This window comes from Neltuma alba, unplaced genomic scaffold (genome assembly GCF_004799145.2).
Source record: "Neltuma alba isolate B1F8T4 unplaced genomic scaffold, ASM479914v2 tig00012508_pilon, whole genome shotgun sequence".
Lineage (NCBI taxonomy): Eukaryota > Viridiplantae > Streptophyta > Magnoliopsida > Fabales > Fabaceae > Neltuma > Neltuma alba.
In genome coordinates, this window is record NW_021636976.1 from 693,881 (window position 1) to 714,109 (window position 20,229).

General features: G+C 36.2%; 3 protein-coding genes across 5 annotated transcripts; 2 read left to right on the forward strand and 1 right to left on the reverse strand.

The window, feature by feature from the left end:
- LOC114727790 (DEAD-box ATP-dependent RNA helicase 8-like) lies at positions 1-7,435 on the forward strand. Of its 3 annotated transcripts, none has more exons than XM_028914531.1 (10): positions 3-670; positions 1,508-1,568; positions 2,835-3,069; positions 3,738-3,976; positions 4,365-4,616; positions 4,697-4,877; positions 6,094-6,182; positions 6,281-6,354; positions 6,465-6,592; positions 7,127-7,435. In XM_028914531.1, the coding sequence occupies exons 1-9, from the start codon at positions 363-365 to the stop codon at positions 6,541-6,543; spliced, it is 1,518 nt and encodes a 505-aa protein (XP_028770364.1). In that variant the 5' UTR covers positions 3-362; the 3' UTR covers positions 6,544-6,592; positions 7,127-7,435. The 3 variants fall into 3 exon arrangements, with proteins under 3 accessions (XP_028770367.1, XP_028770364.1, XP_028770365.1); XM_028914532.1 differs by having other exon boundaries at positions 6,465-6,579; XM_028914534.1 differs by lacking the exons at positions 6,094-6,182; positions 7,127-7,435 and having other exon boundaries at positions 1-670; positions 6,465-6,549.
- A 4,145-nt stretch (positions 7,436-11,580) lies between these two features.
- LOC114727793 (transcription factor MYB41-like) lies at positions 11,581-13,749 on the forward strand. The gene is given in 4 exon segments (XM_028914537.1): positions 11,581-11,760; positions 12,170-12,299; positions 12,993-13,246; positions 13,249-13,749. Coding segments are annotated over 4 exon segments (822 nt in total). The 5' UTR covers positions 11,581-11,624; the 3' UTR covers positions 13,551-13,749.
- Positions 13,750-14,510: 761 nt separating this feature from the next.
- LOC114727794 (remorin-like) lies at positions 14,511-18,636 on the reverse strand. Its single transcript, XM_028914538.1, has 5 exons — positions 18,402-18,636; positions 16,882-16,926; positions 16,197-16,284; positions 15,652-15,733; positions 14,511-14,909 (listed from the first exon to the last, which is right to left on the reverse strand). Exons 1-5 carry the CDS (start codon positions 18,556-18,558, stop codon positions 14,715-14,717), a joined length of 567 nt encoding a protein of 188 aa, XP_028770371.1. The 5' UTR covers positions 18,559-18,636; the 3' UTR covers positions 14,511-14,714.
- Between the last annotated feature and the right edge of the window lie 1,593 nt (positions 18,637-20,229).

Here is a 20,229-nt window from a genome sequence, read left to right on the forward strand (position 1 = left end):
GGTTCCTTTTCTGCACAAAGGAAGAAATCGCCGAGTGAAAGAAATCCTCCCGAGCTCTCTTTTCTTTCTACCGCCTATTTTGCTGTAGATCGGCTCAGAATCGGGCCCAATTTTCGGATTCTCTCTTCGGTCCTACAAGAAAGACCCTAGCCATTTTTAATTCTTCACAGCTTGGTATAATACCCTGAAATTTCAAATTTTCTTCTAAGATTTTGGTAGGTTTAGGGTCAATTGCAAGCCATTTCCAGAAGCATTCGTTTGATACCTCCATTTTGCTAGTTGGTAGACCTTCTGACGCTTTGTACATTCTCGGAGATTATTTTTTTGGTGGCGTTGTCTATTTGTTTCTTTGAATCGGTGGAATGAACAATAGAGCAAGATACCCACCTGGGATTGGCGTTGGCCGTGGAGGGGTGAACTCGAACGCTGCGTTTCAGCCCAGGCCGCCTCATCAACAACAGTACGTGCAGAGGCACTTAGCATCGCAACATCAACAGTACCGCCACCATCATCAACAACAGCAGTATCAGCAGCATCAACCGCAGCAGCAGAATCAACAGCATCATCACCAAGAACAACAGTGGCTGAGACGGACGCAGCCGGGTGCTGCTGATTCCAATGCGGTTGACGAGGTCGAGAAGACTGTCCAGTCTGAAGCCGTTGACCCTAGGTGCATTTGTTAAAACAGTTTATTAATTTTTTATTTTATTTTTATCTTGCATGCATCATGACGGGCTTATGAAGTGGAAGCTTTTGTGGAGGTAAGGTTGATGTTGAAAGTTTGCGGCTTGCTGAATTTGTAGAATTGCAGTATGTAGGATTGTTAAAGAGTAACGGATAATATTTTTGTAATTAGTGTAATATCTTTGAAAATCCGATACCGTTGTTCATGGCGCATACATCGATTCTAATAACTTTCATTTCATTTGGCAGTCTTGATAGTAAGTGAACAGTCGCAAGGTTTCTTCTCTGTCCCATCTGGTGAAGATACTTGAGTGTTGAAACATGTTTCACATAGTCAAGAATTTTGTAAGATTTTTATTGTTTTAAAAAATTTGGGATGGGTCTGAAATGATTTTGAATATGGATATTAGAGCACTGAATTGAGGAGCTTCAGTTCTATTTTTCTATTGATTATACTCTCTCTCTCTCTCTCTCTCTCACCCACACACTCTCTTGTCTGGTCACTGGGGTTTGGCCTGTTGTCTTTTTTGATTGTATATGTTTTGTCTCTGCAAATGTTTATTCTTAATTGCAAAGTAGAGATGTTATTTGGACATTACGTTGTTAAACTTAGTGCCCTCCACCTAAGTTTTGACAGAATGCAAAGATTGGAATTTGGGAACAATATGCTTACATGACTAACTGCTCCAAACACATGTCAATTGTGATTACTCTATCATCACTGTTATACGATATTTTATTTTTATTTATTTTTTTATTGAACTTGGGCCAAAGGATAAATTGTGTTTTAATAGCATCCGTGTTCCCCCCCCCCCCCTGCTAGTTCACAAGATTGGAAGGCAAGGCTAAAGATACCACCACCTGATACCCGATACAAAACAGAGGTATGCTTGTGTATGCTATAATCTTATGTTTCTGGTGACTACTCATAGTCGATACATGTTGACTGTTCATTGTTGGGGTGTACACCTTAAGTATGATGCCCGTAATTTCTTGTTATTGCATTTCAATCCATCTTGGATGATGTTTTCTTTTCACAAATTACTATGTACTGTAAGTGTTTGCTATACGCGAACCTTTGAATGGGCATAAATGAGAGATAGGTTGATCCGTGTGTCCTTTAAGAACTTGAGGCTGTTGGGTGGTAATGTGGGGTGTGTGCGTGCGCGCGCGCGCGTATTTTAATTTTTAACACAACCTACGAGCTACGTCACATGTTTGGACTTTGCCTATAGTCTAGAAATGTATGAGGCGTGTGGGAATTTGTGCTCCTTGTGATCAGCAAGTATCATCTAGCTCTATTTTGACAACTTGCGAGATTAGTTTCTTTTAATTTTATTTCAGATGAAGTTGTTCCTTTATCTTGATAAAATTCTATATATCATGCTTGGTTATGGTTCTTCATATTTACATGGTTTTTTAAACATCGAATTGTCTACCTAAAGAACTAATAATCGTATAATGGGGTTGCTTATTTATTATTATTACACGTTTCTCTTGATTATTAGTTCTCTGCAATGCGTCTTCTTTATCTGTTATTTATTAAGCATAATTCTCCCATCTAAAACTTATTTTAATTGCAATTGATCTAGGGATTTTTGTTTCTTCGGAAATGTGAATGATGAGCTGTGAGCTTCAGACCCTTATTTCTATTGTCTGTCTTGTTCCTTTTTCCAGTAGATAAGATGTGAGAGTTTGGAAACTCCTGATCTTCCACTGTTTTTTCTTGCTAGTTCTATATTTGGTTCCTTACTCTTTCCTACCAAGGGTTAGGTTGTTTTTTTTCATCAGAAAACTGGAAATCTATAGCTCCTTCTAAGCTGAAACCCTTTGTTTGGTTCTCAATTCTCAAAACAATAAGTACAGTAATATGATATTTTATGGCCACGTACAGCTTTTTCTCCTATCACGTGCGTGATGCATTGCATAACTGATTTAAAAACTTCTCCCATTTACTTCTTAAGTTTGGGCTTTTGGTCTTGAAATTCTGTTTTGAGCTTGTGCTTGTTCTCTCTGGTCTGTGTATATCGTATCTCTTAAAATTCCTTGACTTCCTCTATTCTCAAATATATTTCTTCCTTTATACCAAAAGAACTAAAAATTATAACATTTATGCTTGCCTTCACCTGCTTATATTATTTTATCCCCAGGATGTAACAGCGACTAAAGGAAATGAATTTGAGGATTACTTTTTGAAGCGTGAGTTGCTTATGGGAATATATGAGAAGGGTTTTGAAAGGCCTTCTCCTATTCAGGAAGAAAGTATACCAATTGCACTTACTGGTAGTGACATTCTTGCTAGGGCAAAGAATGGGACAGGAAAAACAGCTGCCTTTTGCATTCCTGCGTTGGAAAAAATTGACCAGGATAACAATGTTATTCAAGGTTTGATTTCCTCTATATAACTTAAGCTTTGTGCAAAATCTCAGAAGTCTGGTTTAAAGGATTAAATTTGACGAAATTAGGTTTTCATGACTCTTCCTTGTAGCCTACTTCTGATTCTACACTTCATGTTAGCTAGGATCCTTTGACATTTATCAGAATGAGGGTGTTGTCTTAAAATGAGAAAAAGGGGGAGGGTGGTGGAAAAGGAAAAGGAATATATAAAATAAATATGGCTTAACTAGTTTAGAGATATCGTGTTGTGGATATTTCTCATAGAGCAAGTTTGAATCTCCCAATTTGGAGAACTTGAAATAGCTTTTGGTTCTCATTTCAGAATCTAGGGCTGAAAGTATCCAAGGAATTGAGAACATTTGGTTCCTTAAATTGATGTTTTAGGAATATCTGTTATTTTCTTTGAACTGTTTTTCCTATTTGAGACCAGACAATGCTCTTATAATGTTTTTTACGCTTCGAAGATTATGGAAATAAAATTTTGGTTCAAGTTTGTTGAAAATTATTATGGCAGATGACTAGTGGAATCATTAATTTGTGATTCGACTCTTGCTATTTCACTTTAATAGTCGGATTTTACATTATGGGTATTTACTGGTTATTCTTGTCTGTGTTTGTATTTTGTCTATTCGCTTATTATACAATGTCTGATGCAGTTGTTATATTGGTCCCAACACGAGAGTTGGCCTTGCAAACATCTCAAGTGTGCAAAGAGCTTGGGAAACATTTGAAAATTCAAGTTATGGTTACAACAGGTGGTACCAGCCTAAAGGATGATATTATGCGGTTATATCAGCCAGTCCATTTACTAGTTGGAACACCAGGACGAATATTAGATCTTGTGAAGAAGGGTGTTTGTGTTTTGAAAGATTGCAATATGCTTGTTATGGATGAGGTGAATAGATTTTACCTAAAAATTTGAAATGTATGGTTTCTGGTTGATAAGGTTCTAAAACTTACAGTAAATATTGGATAGTAAAAGAGACTTGGGAATATGGCAGTTTGAAGGAAAATGATCTGATAATAAAAATGTGGTTTGATGATCATCTATGTTTTTATGGTCTTTGACTAATATTCTAGGATTATGAATGTGTTTCACTTTATCGTTACACCATTGAGGTGATTACTGGGAACAATGCTTTCACTTTTGCATCTTTAATTCATGTTGGACAGCCAAATCATATTGTTTTTCTTCATGCATGTCCATTTTCTGCCACATTTAAACACTCGTGTTTCTTTACAGTATCAGTTTATAGGATTTTTAATGCTTTTATGCATCTCAGGCTGATAAGCTCCTCTCCCCAGAGTTCCAGCCTTCAGTAGAGCAGTTGATTCATTTCCTGCCTACCAATCGTCAAATCTTGATGTTTTCAGCCACTTTTCCTGTCACCATTAAGGACTTTAAAGATAGATATCTTCAAAAGCCTTACGTTATTAACCTTATGGACGAGTTGACTTTGAAAGGGATCACACAATTTTATGCATTTGTGGAGGAGAGACAGAAACTCCACTGCTTGAACACTCTCTTCTCGAAGGTTGGATTCATCTTTATCATGACACTTGTTTATTACTTTTTCAGCTATGAATATAATGATGATATTGTCTTTTATTGCAGCTGCAAATAAACCAGTCAATTATTTTCTGCAATTCAGTGAACCGAGTTGAGCTCCTTGCCAAGAAAATTACAGAACTTGGGTATTCATGCTTCTATATTCATGCAAAGATGTTGCAGGATCATCGCAATAGAGTATTTCATGATTTCCGCAATGGTGCATGTAGGAATCTTGTTTGTACTGGTATGTTGCTGGAATTTATGTATTTCCTCTTCCTCTTGTCTACACGCATAGATGTGAATATGCTTCACAAGTTCTTTTGGAGTTGGTTGTAACGATAGTAACAATCAGGTAGTTTAAGCAAGTTCTGTAATATACTGGGTGGACTAAGATCTATAATCATAAAAAATAAAAATGGCATCCACTCGTCATTGGGTGGACTTGGATCTGTTATTGTAAAAAAAAAAAATGGTATCCATTCATCAATCATCTAGTGGGCATGATGTCCGTTATGTGTATTTTAATGTTATTCATAATCAGCATATTCTAAATCATGCCATTTAATTCTTCGTTTTCAAACTAAATTTGGAAAGAGATCTGCCAAATAATTGCTTTCTTGTTCAAATGGCCATATCTAGTAATTTTTCCACTTAATCATTATTTTTCATGTTGATGACTTTTTAGTCTGAGAAAAAGAAGTCGCTATCTAGTTTGGAAAATATGTTACAGAAATAAATACATGAATGTGTTCAGTAAATAATGTAAAACCTTATAGTACATATATCTGGAAATCTCAGCTGACAGATTGGGGAGAATGGGGTAGAGGGAGAAGCAATTTGAATTTTATTGGAGAAGTTAAAGACGATTATGGAGATTGGGATGATTATGGCCCTTTTAAAGGTAATGGGGTCAAAATTTCTGGTATTTGTGAAAGATGGCATTACATAAACCTGAAATAAAAGGGTAATGATGTATGGCCGTGCAGTCATTTCCAGCAGAGATTTGTTCCCCATCAATTGCTCCTGCATCATTTATGTTATGAGAAAAAGATATGCATACTTTTGACAGATTCACTGGATGGACACCCACTAACTTCACATTAGAAAGATATAACCTCTCTAATGTGCTCCTTTAGTCCATTTTCTCTTTCAATTGAGTATGTTTGAGCTAAGAGGTGGATGAAGTGCGTGGGTCGTGGGTTGTATGACTAGTTTACCTATGAAATGGTTTCTGGCCATCCTTGTCTCCTTTTAAGCGAGTATTTTGATCAAGTGATGATATTTTGGTTATATGCCAATCCTTTTTTAAAATGTTTGTGATGATTTGCTTTATTTACTTATTTATTTTGTTTCAATGTATGCCTTGAATTAGCACGTGCTTCATTGGTCCTGTGGTTGGATTTTTGTGATATGTAGCCCTAATATTTTTATGCTCCTATTTTCACTGGAAACAATGACAGATCTTTTTACTAGAGGAATAGACATTCAAGCTGTCAATGTTGTCATTAATTTTGATTTTCCAAAGAACTCAGAAACTTACCTGCACAGGGTATGTTTGATGTCTGTCCTCTACCCTGCCTACAACGTGTTTCCCTTGACGCCAACTCACAGTCCAAGCATTCTTATACATGTTATGCTTTCATGCAGGTTGGTCGATCAGGGAGGTTTGGTCACCTTGGTTTAGCTGTGAACTTGATTACTTATGAAGACCGCTTTAATTTGTATGTGATTTTGTGGTCCAAAAGGAAAAAAGTTCTGTTTGTAATTTGATATTTATGTGAGTTCAAAATACTTGGTTTAGCTTTATAATGTGTTTTCCATCTTTCTTCAGATATAGGATTGAACAAGAACTTGGCACTGAAATAAAGCAAATCCCACCTCACATTGATCAGGCAATTTATTGCCGGTGATTAGTGGTAAATTGCCGGGTTGCATTTGCATTTGTGGTGAGTGGCAATGGTGAGTGTCTGAGTTATGGGAACTGTTTTTCTTCTGCATTTCTTGTGCGCAATTTGATTCTTGGTTGCTCAGGGTTTGAGTGGAAGGTGCAATTGAACCTGTTTTTTTTCATTTGTTCAACGTTGGTTGTTTACAACAACAACAATAATTTGAAGTCTTATCCCACTAATGTTGTTTGTTTAACTTTGGTTGTTTAGAATAATCAAAATGTTCTCATGAAAGATTTTGGTTTGTTGTGCTCTTTTTTCAATTAGATCCATATTTGGCGAAGGATAAATATTTATTTGACTGCTGTTCATTTATTTATTTTTATATCTTAGAACCTTTGTCAGGACTTATTATTAGTGAAGAATACCGAGGAGCCTACGTGAAATGGCTTAGCTGGTTGTGTTTTCATGGTTAATTCAGTCTTGAGATGAATTCTTTTTTTTTTTCTTAGGTTGTAGCTGATGCAATAATTTAATTCAATTTTGTGGCCACTATGAAGCTAGATTTATTGTGACAGACTGATGTGTATGTATCGCTTTGTTTCAGGGGAATGTGGCTGTTCTCAATGAAGCAGCTGCGTTTGTAGTTTAGCGTGAGAGGAGATCCAATATGATGATTTGGTTATTGTGGGGACGCTGTGGAATGATGCTTTATGGTTAATTTATGGTTGAGAGCCCCGAAACACCACTGGGACCCTCAGAAGTGGGGTGTTGAATTTTGATTGGCATGGCAGGATTGAAAGATGGGGGGGGGGGTCTATTGCATTTGTGGCTGTGTTTGCTGCTAACTTTTGTTTCTGTAGTCGTGATTTGTTATTGGATCTGTTTAGGGATGTGCCTTATCTCACTCGCATCCCATTAAGGGAGTGTTTGGATAAAAACAAAACCATGGTTTCAGAAGTGTTTTTATGGATTACGAAGTAAATATGTAGAGGAGGTTACCTCGTTTTGCGGAAAAGTGTTTCTGAAACCACGGTTTTGGAGCACCCAAACAGAGCCTAATTAAAGTCTAACAATCCTCGTTTTTCTCCGTTCTGTAAATGCCACTCTGGTGCTTGTTATTTGTCGGGACGAGTTTTGGTTTTTTGTTTTTTAATTTGTCACTTGTGTCCTTTTCAATGTTTCATTTTCAGTTGTACCCCTCTTAATTACTACTTCAGTTCTTTTAATTGTCACTTGCAGAAGAGGATTTTGATCCTTTTTATTTGTCACTTATACTTTTTTTAATACTTCATTTTTAATTCTGCTCCTATTACTTAAGAGATACAGATATAAAGGTGAAGAGAGCGGAAATAGGTGAGAAAAAATATACTACTCCTCTGGTCCTTAATATAAGACTCAATTATTGAGTTGGTTTTGATCCTAAATATAAGATCTATTTATCATATTTATCAATTTTCTCCAAATTACCCATATGGATACTCTCTCAACTATAATCAAATAGAAGAAGGAGAGAAGGTATTAAAAAAGATGATTATGGTGTTTTAGGAAAAACGTGTCACATTTTTTATAATTAATTAACTTTTTTAATTTAATCAAATTAGTTAAATGGGTCTTATATTAAGGACCGGAATGTTTAATAGGGTAAAAATGAAAGATTTTGTGTTGCATGCTTTTCTTAGTAAGTGGGAAATTACTACACGTGTCAATTAAAAAAAAGACCAAAGTGGTATGGTAAAGGTGAAGAGAGAGAAAATAGGTGAGAGAAAATATATTATTATTTAATGTTCTTTTTAATAAGGCCAAATGTTTAAAATTTTACTTATTTAATGCTTTGTGAGAAATTTCTTCAAGTGACAATTAAATCCTTTGCTTCGATGTTGTTCCTTATTCCTTGTTTTATTTTCAAAACTAGTGTTTCATAATTACTTTCTTTAACTGATCTTTAACTACTGCTTCAACATGTGACACGTTAATTAACTGAATTAATTAATGTGCAGCAAATACTATTGGTTGTGAAAAGGATGATCAAATTGGAAAGTATATGGGCAAACAAAAGAGAGAGTAATTAATTCAGGGCAAGCAAATTTTACAATTATTCAGAGGATGTAATTCTTTTGAAATTTGAATCAAATTTTAGAGTAAACTAATTGTATCAGTTTGAATAACCACATTATGAAAGGAGACGATAAGAAAAACAGAACACGCTGACACTGTTGAGCCGCTCGTCCTCACGTGGGAAACGCTCTTGCTTGCCTGCCTTCCCATAAATCATTCATGGCGTCTTTACTGAAATTAAGGTGAGGTTTTGAACTTATTACTCTTGTCTAAAATTCATAGAGTTTTTAGCTTTATCCTTATTAACTCATTTTATCTGAAGTTAAAAGGGCTACTTTCGGAAAACATAAATCGATATCAAATGAAGACAATATAAAAAATGTAACAAGTACTGCATTTCATATGGTGCTTTCTCCCCTATTCTATGAAAAGGACAAGTATACTGGCATACATGACAACAAAAAATGGTTAGTTAATTTGAGTTTAACTAGATTTTTTCCCCAAAAATATCATTTTTATAAAATTAACTTGCGTAAAAATGCCATCTGACACTTGTTCCCCCCCCCCAAAACATTTTGTTCTTTTTAAAACTAATTCTTTAAATGATACTCTTCATATCTTATTTATAAGCATTTTAATATATTTTACACAAATAAAGAAAAATCTTAAAATGCACTTTACCCCTATTTAACATATACACCTTTAAAAAAAAGATAATTACCTATGTAATAATAAATAAAGGATAAAATAGTATATTTATGTTAAAAGTTTAATAAAATGACTTATAAATAAGATAAAAAATATTCTTTTTTTTGTTTTATAAATAGGACCAAGGAGTATGGTAGAGAAATGGGAAAACGAATAGGATAATAAATACTCCTCTGGTTTTATTTATAAGATAGTGATAAAAGATTTTTTTCGTTATATTTATAGGATATTGAGAGAAATTTTTTGTATGGGTGTACAATTTTGCTATTTATTTATTATTGTGTTGATTTTATTTACATGAGTTATAATATATATTAAATAAAGATAAAATTAAAAAGTTATTAAATTTTAAATGAAAGTTAAGTAAGTTCAAGATTTTTTTAATCTATATAAAACATATTGAAAGTTTCTTGTAAAAAAGAAAGGAGAGCAGCTTGGGACGTATAAATGTTAGTTTATAAATAATAAATTTAAAAAATAAAAGGCCAGGGAGTGGGGGTGGAGGGATAAAAGACAAATGGATTATTGTCGGGGAAGGAAACCAGAGGCAGCAAAAGAAATAGTGACGGATGGTTTGACCGCATTTATAGGCAGCACATGACCCTCAGCTTTGACCATTCCTCACTCTCTTTCTTTTTCCCTTTCTCATCTCAAAATCACACTTCAAAAAATATATTCTTCTTCGGCTACTTAATTTACATTAATTAAAAATATTTAATAAAGTATTACGAAAGGAAAAAGAATTAAACTTTTATATTTGAAACTAAACTAACTTCTTAACTAATTTTTATATTTAAAGAATTAAAACTCAACTTAAAAGTTGAGAGATTAAGATCTGAGAACAAGTTCAGAGAATAAAAATTGTATGAAGCTGCAAAATTAATTACTCCTTCCTTATTACTAGTGAAAAATTGTTTTAATTGTGAGATCAAAAAGGTTGAAGACGCATTAACTTTATTTGAAGATTAATTTTTTTAAAAAAATTTACTCACTAATTTCATGGAGAAGAAGTAAGGAGGAGTCACGTCCCAAAACATAAAAAAATGGCCAAAAAAAAACCTATTAGATTTTAAAAAGATAAATAGATTACACTGTCTAATTCTATAATAGTTTTGACAAGTCTGTCAAAATTACTTATTTATTATTTTAAAATTTAATAGGTATTTTTTAAATATTTTTTCAACCATAAAACCATAAAAGGTCTTATCAAAGTCTTATATAAGTATGCAATTATGAAAACCACGTGACAAATTTTTCCCCTAATATCTTATTTGGTAAACTGTGGTTAAAAAATTATTTCCAAGACCCGTGCTATCCAATAATACATTTTGGTTTTCTCATACAATCTCTCTCTTTTTTTTAAAATTATTATTCCCTCTCATTTAATCACTTATTATTAATTGCTTATTAAAAATGTATTTTATACGTAATCATTATTTTAACTAATTTGTTTTCTTAAACTCTGATTTAGACATGATAAGAAGGTTGAGTGGAGGTAATAAAAGGAGGACATTGCATGAGAGTGTCCGTACCCTGCGACTGCATTAATATGATCGACGCCATTAATGATCTTCTTCTTTCCTTATCTGTGGGCGTGTTACTGTTGCTGCTTTTTTATCCTTCAGAGAATCCGCCATTAATGCCCTTTTCTCTTCTTAGAGATGAGCCTTTAATGCTGTCGCCATCACCAGCACTCTCCCTTCTTTCACTGTTGTGTGCTTCTCTCTATCTCTCTCTCTCACACTGTTGAGCATTTATTGCTCATCCCAGCTGCAAACTTGCTGAAGAAACCTCCTTTCCTCCCATCAATTATTTCTCCTTCCGCTCCGTCTTCGTCTCGCGCCCATCTCATATCCGTAGCTTCCATAATTACAGATTGAAAATTCATTTGTTTCTGTTTTTAAAATCATCTTTAATATGTGTATCAACGTCACCAATTCGTTCAGAAATGGTGTGGGTAAGATTTTCTACCATCACAAGTATTTATTATAGATTTTGCTGCATGTATTTAATTTGTGGTAAAATCCTTTATCTAAAATAACCTTAAAAATCAGTAAAAGGTCTTGTCAACTTGTCCGACATTTAAATCGTTCTTTTGTCGTCTACAGATGCAACGATATTTATTGAATCCAAAATTTTCTCAGACCCATCCATCTGCCTGCAGGCTTCTCCATGATCGTACCATTTCCCAACATTTAAACCCTTCTCGCCTTCTCTCTCTCTCTCGCGGACGCACTTGGCCCTTTTACCTCTCTCTCTCCCCGCAAGTTTCCCCTGAGCTCATTTAATTCTTGAGCCCCAGCAAGTAGAATCTGGAGCCTCTTGATAGTCGATCAACGATGGGAAGAACACCCTGCTGCGACAAGAGGGGTTTGAAGAAAGGGCCCTGGACGACTGAAGAGGATGAGCTTCTTGTTGACTACATCAAGAAGAATGGTGGCCATGGAAGCTGGCGTTCTCTCCCTAAGTTGGCAGGTATTCATCTGTCTTGTTGTCCCTTCCGGCTTCTCCTTTTCCTTGACTCCGAACAAACATGCTTTGGGTGGTAAAAGCCTTCAGTTTTAGATTTTCTGACTGTCAGTTAAACAGTGATGCTTGTTTCAAATGATTCTTAGCTTTGACAAGGCAAGAAACTACTTTGAAGTAGGAGTTCAACTTTTTGGGGTATGATGTTTTCGTGCTTGTATATAATTAATACAACCTTTATCTCTCATTTATGGTCTTTTCTTGGTACGATCTGCACTTATTATCAGTTCGAATCCTGAGAACTCGATGCCTCCATTTTGATTTGGGAAGCACTGAATCTAAGACTATAAGTAGCAAGTAGTACTGAAAATGAAAAGGCTGTGATTGAATTGTAATAAAGGTTGTATGTGGTGCGCAGGTCTGCTTCGCTGTGGGAAGAGTTGCAGGCTAAGGTGGACGAACTATCTAAGGCCTGATATAAAACGTGGTCCGTTCAGTGTTGAGGAAGAGAAGCTTGTAATACAGCTTCACGGCATCCTTGGTAATAGGTACTACTTAATTTCCTGATACAATCATGCTGGTGTTATAACCAGCTAATGCGCGGTTTTAGATGAGACAGAGCTAGAAATGTTGTTTACGGCAAAAGAAAACTGGGAAATTGTGTTTACAATTTATAAATGAAAAATGATTTTATTACTTGACTACGTGTAGCTAGAAATTTTGAAATGAATGAACCAGCTGGAATTGAACTTGCCATAGCGAAGTTGTTTTGCAGAAAACTTGGTCTAATCATATCTAATTTGTTATTATTTTTAAAGTAGGAAATGATCAGTACATCTCCATCATTAACATGATGTCGTTTATGATGATCAATACTCAAGCTTCAAATTGTCTGTTTATTTTTTGTAATAATATTTTTGAAATAAGAACGAGGATTATTTTTATGGTCAAAGATATTGTGTTTCTCCTCTGTTTAAAAATAAGGTAGCTATGTATGAAATGCTGTCTCTATTCCGAAAGTAACTAATGCCACTCTTGAGATATTATAGCCTTATAGGTTTACATGAAAGAAATTGCTCCTCCGGTCCTATATATAAAGTTCTTGTATTTAGGAGGGTAGTATTATAGTAGAAGCAGCCGTAGAATAACACGTAAAGACCTTGATCTTGTGATACAGAAGCTGTTCAAATTAATACAGATTGAGATTGATTAAATAAAGAGATTATGGACAATGTTTGCAGGTGGGCGGCGATAGCGTCCCAGCTACCGGGAAGAACAGACAATGAGATAAAGAATCTGTGGAACACGCACTTGAAGAAGCGACTCTTGTGCATGGGTCTCGACCCTCTCACCCACAAGCCTCTTTCTTCTTCGTCTCCTCCTCCTCCTGATCCCAACAAGCCCGACGCCTCCGTCTCCACTCGCCACATGGCTCAGTGGGAGAGTGCCCGGCTCGAGGCGGAGGCTCGCCTCTCCAAGGAGACCTCTCTCTTCGCCAAACCCCCGCCGACTCCGACTTCTTCCTCCGTCTCTGGAACTCCGAAGTGGGCGACGCCTTCCGCAACATGCACGCCGTCTCCTCTCCGGGATCGTCGTCTTCCACCAAGTGCACTGCTACCACGGCCTCTCTCTGCACGCAAGCTCCAACAGCAGGTGGTCTCATGGCCGCGTCTGACGACTCTTCCATCTCTAATGACTTGGAAGACTCCTCGGACACAGCGTTGCAGCTCTTGTTGGACTTTCCCATTTACAATGACATGAACTTCTTAGAAGCTAACTCTTTCATTTCTCCTCTTTAAGCAACTGCTACTGGTACATGGCTATCACGTTTGTTGTAATCCGCTTATATGCGCATTTTGGTTCAAGTATCTTGTACTATTTCTGTGAAAGGCATACATATATGTGTGTCAGGAGATCTTGTAGGATGATGGTTGCTGAATTTTGGTTTTCATTAGGCTTAATTATATATACATATGAAATACGTGTTACGTGTATCTGAAATGTTAATCTGCTTTGCTCAATTTCCTCCTATTTTTCACTCGTTTGTGAATTTGCGATCCACAATTCATGAATAAATGTTATCGTGCACCCGTTAAGGCCTTGGGCTGATGTATGAGTGCAAGGTAATAAAACCAAGCTTCTCTTGTAAATGGTGGCTACTCCTAATTAGCCATTTGCTATTGAAATTACAAATTTTGTACGTAAATTTTGGTGTAGAAAAATTTCATATTGATGGATGGATGGATGGATAGAGAGAGAGTGAGTTTAGCTAGGTTAGATTATGCCATGGGTACGAGTTCCCTGTGAGTTGAAAAAAATAACAGGAACAAGAATGAAAATCGTCTGGAGATGTTAACCCGTAGTGATATAATAGTACTGGGTCCCCCGCAAATTATAGAGCCCTTGCTGTGAAAGTTCCAAAATGGTAACCTGGAACAACCTGTGCTCTGTAAAGTTTAGAGACTTGAGTGCAAACTTTAAAGAAGTACTCGTGTAACCTGTAATGGCCTCATCATGTGTTCGGTTAACTATATATCACTAGGTTTAACCACGCGGATCATTCTGAAGCAAAACAATTTTCAAAAGGATTAAAAATGAGATCTGCGATACTTGAAAAGCGTATTTGAAAGATTGGAAAACCGTGTCGTCCTTTTAACAGAAGACATCCAAAGCGGATAAAACAGGAGACGAAAAAGACAAGAAAGGCAACCAGGCCATTATCTGATGAGTAGAAGATCCGTGTTGTGTAAAAATCCATCGAAGAACTCTATATGAGGGGGCCCGTCCAAACAAGAAACTCGTCATAGATTTGATTTTGTACTTTTGTTTTTGAGGTTTATTTTTTCTTACACACATAAAACAACTTCAAGAAAAAAGGCCCCAAAAACATATACACAAAATTTAAAATTAATATTCATTACTACAAAATAAAACCACAGACAAAACCGAAAAGAAAGAAGGAATCAAAAGCATCCAAGGAGTTTCTTTGGAGTGGTTCCGGTTGCGCGGTACTTTGCAGCAAATTCCTCTGCTTTCAGAACTTCTTCGCCTCTCTTGGCTTCAACCACTGCCCTCTTCTCCTCTGCTTCCTTGTGAACTAACGCTATCTTGTTCTTCATTTTCTCCCCATATTCTGCTTTCTTTCTCTCCAGTTCTTCCTGTTCATGCACAATGTCATTTTCAATAAAAAACAAGGTTCTTATGCGCCTGTGTTTTATGGCCGCCCCGCGGGGAACCAAATGAAAACATTATTTGATCATGCAAAGGGCTGTGCTTCTCTGGGTGCTCCCATGAATCATACTACCATGTACCATGAAACTTAAAGGCCTACTCTTTCCACTAACAGTTCATCAATATTTTGGCAACTTCCAGATTCTTTGATGCCATCTCAATGATTAATTGATGGAATATAATATTAATAAGGAATAATTGGAATCTACCCTAGTTCAGGAAGACTTATCGTTAATTTTATAATTATCTTTATTAAGATTTTAATTAGAATTTATATATCTTTTAGGTTTAGATTTATGAAATCATTTCTTATTCATTAGAATTTCCTGTCTTTATAATTTCTTTTGCTTAAACATTAAGTGAGGTTTAGGTTGTTTAGAGCACTATAAATAGAACAAAAACTATTCTAATAGTATGCCTTCGATTACGAATTAAACAATATTGATATTTGAGTGCTTCCTCCTCCCTCAGTTTCTTCTCTCTCTCACATTTGTCTAGTTTTTCACTCCCTGCTTTTCTACCTCATCGCTATTCTCTTCTCTCCCCTTTTCACCCTGTTGTTCTACATCATTACTTCAATTAAAAAAGAAAAAGAAAAAGCTTTCAAGTGAAAGCTTACTTTAAGCTCTTAAATAATAATGAATCAATGAGCTATAGGGTAAGTATTACCTCAATTTTTTTCAGCTTAGCTTCGATTGCTGCTTTCTTGCTATTTTCCCATGCAGCAACAGTAGAGAGCTTCTTTTGGGCCCTGTTAACATATCATAGTATTTCCTTTTAACGCAGTTACGAAGACAGAGCAAGAGCAAGATTATAGAACAAAACTAGCGAAGAATATGAGAAATCTGCAGAAGGACCATTCCTGACATGTTTGCACGGAATTTCACACCGGGAGAATCACTATAAGGTCTCAAAAAGAAATATATTCACTAAAAAGTCCTACAACAATTGAGTAGCTTGTAATGACAAGTTCAAGTGTAGGAAATGACAATAAGTTTCGATCGCTCACTTGTCATTAGGACTTTTTAGTTTTTTTTTTTTTTGAGACCTCATTATAATGATCCCTTTCATATTTGGCATTTGAAGAATCAGATTTGAGTCTTGTTAGACAGTAGCAAAATAAACAAGTATTGGCATTTCTGTTTCAGCTTATAGATCAAAGAGAAAATAGGTTCATATCAAACACAGCACAAGAGAACTGAAGAAAGTCTTACTTGTTCTCTGCTTTGGTTTTCTCACTTTCTTCCCATGCCTTGATGTAGGACAACCTTTTCTCTTTCCCCACTTCTGCCAGAGCAATATCTGTACAACATATAGAAAGTACATAAGCTTCTTGCTAAAGAAAATATATGCGTACCACTGAGAACGACAAGCAAACAAATAACTTTAACTCTTTAAGCAGGATATTTAGAATGAAGCATTATACACGCATTTTATAGTTCATTGCTAATAGTTCATCAAAATTACGTCATATGAAAGTTTTTTCCCCCCAAAAGAGTCTATGATCAGCTAATCTATTATAAATTATGTCAAATGCTATGTTTTCATTGAATAACCTGATAACAGAAGGCTTTGAAAATTGCAGGTAAGTTATAGTCCGATTAAAAGGAGGTTTCAAATGTAAGTTAGCACTATGACGAAGGGAGAGATAAGTATATGTGATACAAAAATCCATGTATGAGTTTGCTTTGGGCCCAGAGACTAGAAAATGTAGAAACTTCACTACATGGCTTTCAAATTAATTCGTTCAAGAAGTCACATTTTTTCCCTTTTGTCAAAGAAGTTCCCACAGTATGTGGAAGAACTGCATGATCATGAGTTGGAATATTAATAAGGATCAATCCCAGAAAGTAAAAGACAATGTAATAAACTGAAAAACTAAAAAAGTTAAAAGCTAACCCCTGTCAATGGATCCTCCTTGCTTCTTTTCAGGTTCTGGGACCTCTGTGTGTAAAATGCATCGAAGAGAGAAGCATGAATATGATATTACATCTCAAATAAGAACTCTTACAAGTTAAATTATAGCTGTTCTTTACAAGTCCAACCAAATAAAGTGTAACAATTCAGCAAAGATAGGAAAGAAAACAGTATTTTTATGGAAAGATGATGAAATGTAGTTGTTTAATCCCTAGAATTTTTTTTTTTTTCAATTATGTTTCACTGCGCTTTTTTTTTTTTTTATAACTATCTGGGATATAATCCAATAAATCTAGTAAGCATTCAAATAATGAATGAATTGGCCGTATCAAAATTATATTATACATCACAAACTAGAGAGTGGAGACTAGATTTAAATTGGAAAACTTAAATAAGCAAAAAAAAAAAAAATCCAGAACCCATAACCATTATGGATTTTAAATTGGAAAACTTAAATCAATTAACCATGAAATAAATAACATGCCCTCATATTTAATACATCAGTTAAAAAGAAATAAAATAATGTGGAATATCGAAGAATACTCTAGCTGTGATATAGGCACAGCTGCCAATATGAGCAGGAAAGGAGCGCACAAGGAAATAAAATAATCTTAAAGAACAAGGCAAATATAGAATCGAATAATTAAGATGAGCACAATCCAGTTGGCAATGAATTGAAGACATAATCAGCCAACCAAAGAAAAAGTTTAGAACTTTTCCCGCAAATTAAAGCAGCGTTAGACAGAGTGGAAAAAGAACTCCTCAACATGGGGAACAAAATTAATTTTTGAGGTCCCATCTTGGGCCTAATGTAAATTTCTTTGTTGGAAAGGAGAAAGATTGCCTCTTGGATTAGAAAGCAGGCCACACTACACAGTAAAAATATTTAGAATATAAATGTAAAAGGATAAAATATGAAGGTCTATAATTGATGGCTATCCAGAAAATGATAATAAGCATACAGATCTAATAACGATGTGGTACTCAGAACGATGATATATCAGAGCTGTGAAGGTCAGCCTCAGGGGAGATAGGCCAAGCGAGAAAGTGAATAATTGAAATCGATTTAGAAAATGACAAAGTCTCACCGAGTCATCCAATCCATAAAATGAAATACGAGAACAAATTTATAAAAAGGCCGTTTTCTTCTTCTTCTTCTTCTTCTTTTTTTTTTTTTTAATCTCCGATGAAATAGAGAAGGAAAAGGGGGGGGGGGGAATCACGGACATGGAGACATATATTTGGAGCAGTGATTGAACTGGGGAGTTGGACTTGTAGGAGTGTTACATGGTTTTTGCTTCTCTTGTCGGAGAAGCAAAAGCAGGATGCTCAACAGCATGAGCATGAGCATGAGCATGAGCAAAAGAACAGTACACAGTCAAGGATCAAACTAAGGTGGAATTTGACAGGAAGTCATTAATATTGATCCGAGAAAGGAAAATAATGGAAAGTGAGAAGCAACAAGAAAGAAGGAAGCTGGAAAATGATAGAAGAAAACTTACTTTCAACAAGAGCAAGAGCTTGGGTGTCAGGCGGTGGAGGCAGGGGCTTGGTATCAGGGGCGTCGTGGGGCGGCGGAACCTCAGCGAGAGGGGGGTCGAGGGGCTTGGAATCGAGCGGAGCGGAGGCAGGGTCGGGCTTAGTTTGGAGGTCGGCCATGGATGCTAAGTGAAGAGAGCAGAGAGAAACAAGGTGGTGTGGAGGAACTGGATGTGGACTGAGGAGTGGCAACGTTGAGGTGGGGAAGGTGGGGGTGGGCCTCTTATACAGCTAAGCACCTTTATGATACTCGCTCCCTCCTCGTAGCGTTGATTCCGTGTGAGTACTGTGCTTTTGATAATTTGATTTTCCAACTCATTCATATCATATCACACAGCACAACCCTCTTTCTTCTCCCTTTTCTATTCGTTGATTAAATTTAAAATTGAAAGTGTCTGTCTACAATTATATTGCCCAAAGGAGGAATTGAATTTCAAACCCCTCTGATCTCCACTTATAATTTCATCAATAACGTCCTTATGAAGCGAAGTGATCTGCCCAGCTCAAAATATGAAGAGCGGTGGATGTGAAACAGGTGTAGGGAGGAAAGGAGGGCGGGATGTAGGGAATGATTCCTGGCGATTGCCGACAGGTAATACGGGTAATGGACCCCCGGGTGGGGGGTGCCACGTGTTCGTGAATGAAGGAATGAATTTGGCCGCGTGCGAGGGCATCACAAAGGCAAAACGACGGCGTTTTCTGGGAATAAGGTCACGTCGTAACGGTTGCGGCGGGACCACAAATTTTGGGCCAATCTCATCCGCCGCTCAGTCTTTTGAAATAAAAATCAGAGATGTTTTCGGGAGTATGTTTATGGAATGAGGGAGTAAGATGATAAAAATCTGAATTCTGAGAGAGTAAGCGCATCCATATGGATAGAAGAGATTTATAGTGGTCAGAAAGAAAGCAGATGGTATTCGGTGTGCAACCAAAAATTGGGCATCTGATTACAGATCGGGAAAATCCGGAAAGCCGGCCGGAGAAATCCTTAAACCCTTGTTATTATTAATACACCTGGCGAGGCGACAAAATAACTAATAATACAATTTATAAAATATTACGTGATCAATTTACAGTTCATATCATGTTTAGCTCAACGCGACAATGATAATTTGGGGGGGGGGTGTAAATCGTAAAAATTTATATTTGGCCTAAGAGGATACCGTGGTAGATCACAGATGTTTCAAAATTTGACATGGAGGCAAGGCAATATTGCTGGCCAAGGTACATGGAGATTAGGGAAATAAAAGAGTGCATACAGAGAAAGCAAAGATGACAGGTAGTATGAGATGGAGGCAGGTGGGATTGACTTAATCTGTGGCCACTATATATATATATATATAGACACACACTCCTTCGGTCCTTAATATAGGACCCAATTCTTGAGTTGGTTTTGGTCCTAAATATAATACCTATTTCTCATATTTATCAATTTTCTCTAAATTACCCCTATGGATACTCCCTCAATTATAATCAAGTAGAAGAGGGGGATGGGGTATTAAGAAAGATGATTATGGTGTTTTAAGAAAAATATGTCACTTTTCTTATAATTAACTAACTTATCTAATTTCCTTAATCTAATAAAATTAATTAAATGGGTCTTATATTAAGACCGGAGGAGTATTATATATGGTTTATTGATCATTGATGGGTTGATTAATTGTGAGTTTGGAGGAAGCGCGAGGGTGGTGGAACCAGAAGAGTAAAGCAGAAGTGATGAGATGGCGTTAATGAGTGCTTCTCCGCCAATTCTGCCGCGTGGATGCGGTGTCCGTCTCGCTGCTTTCTCGT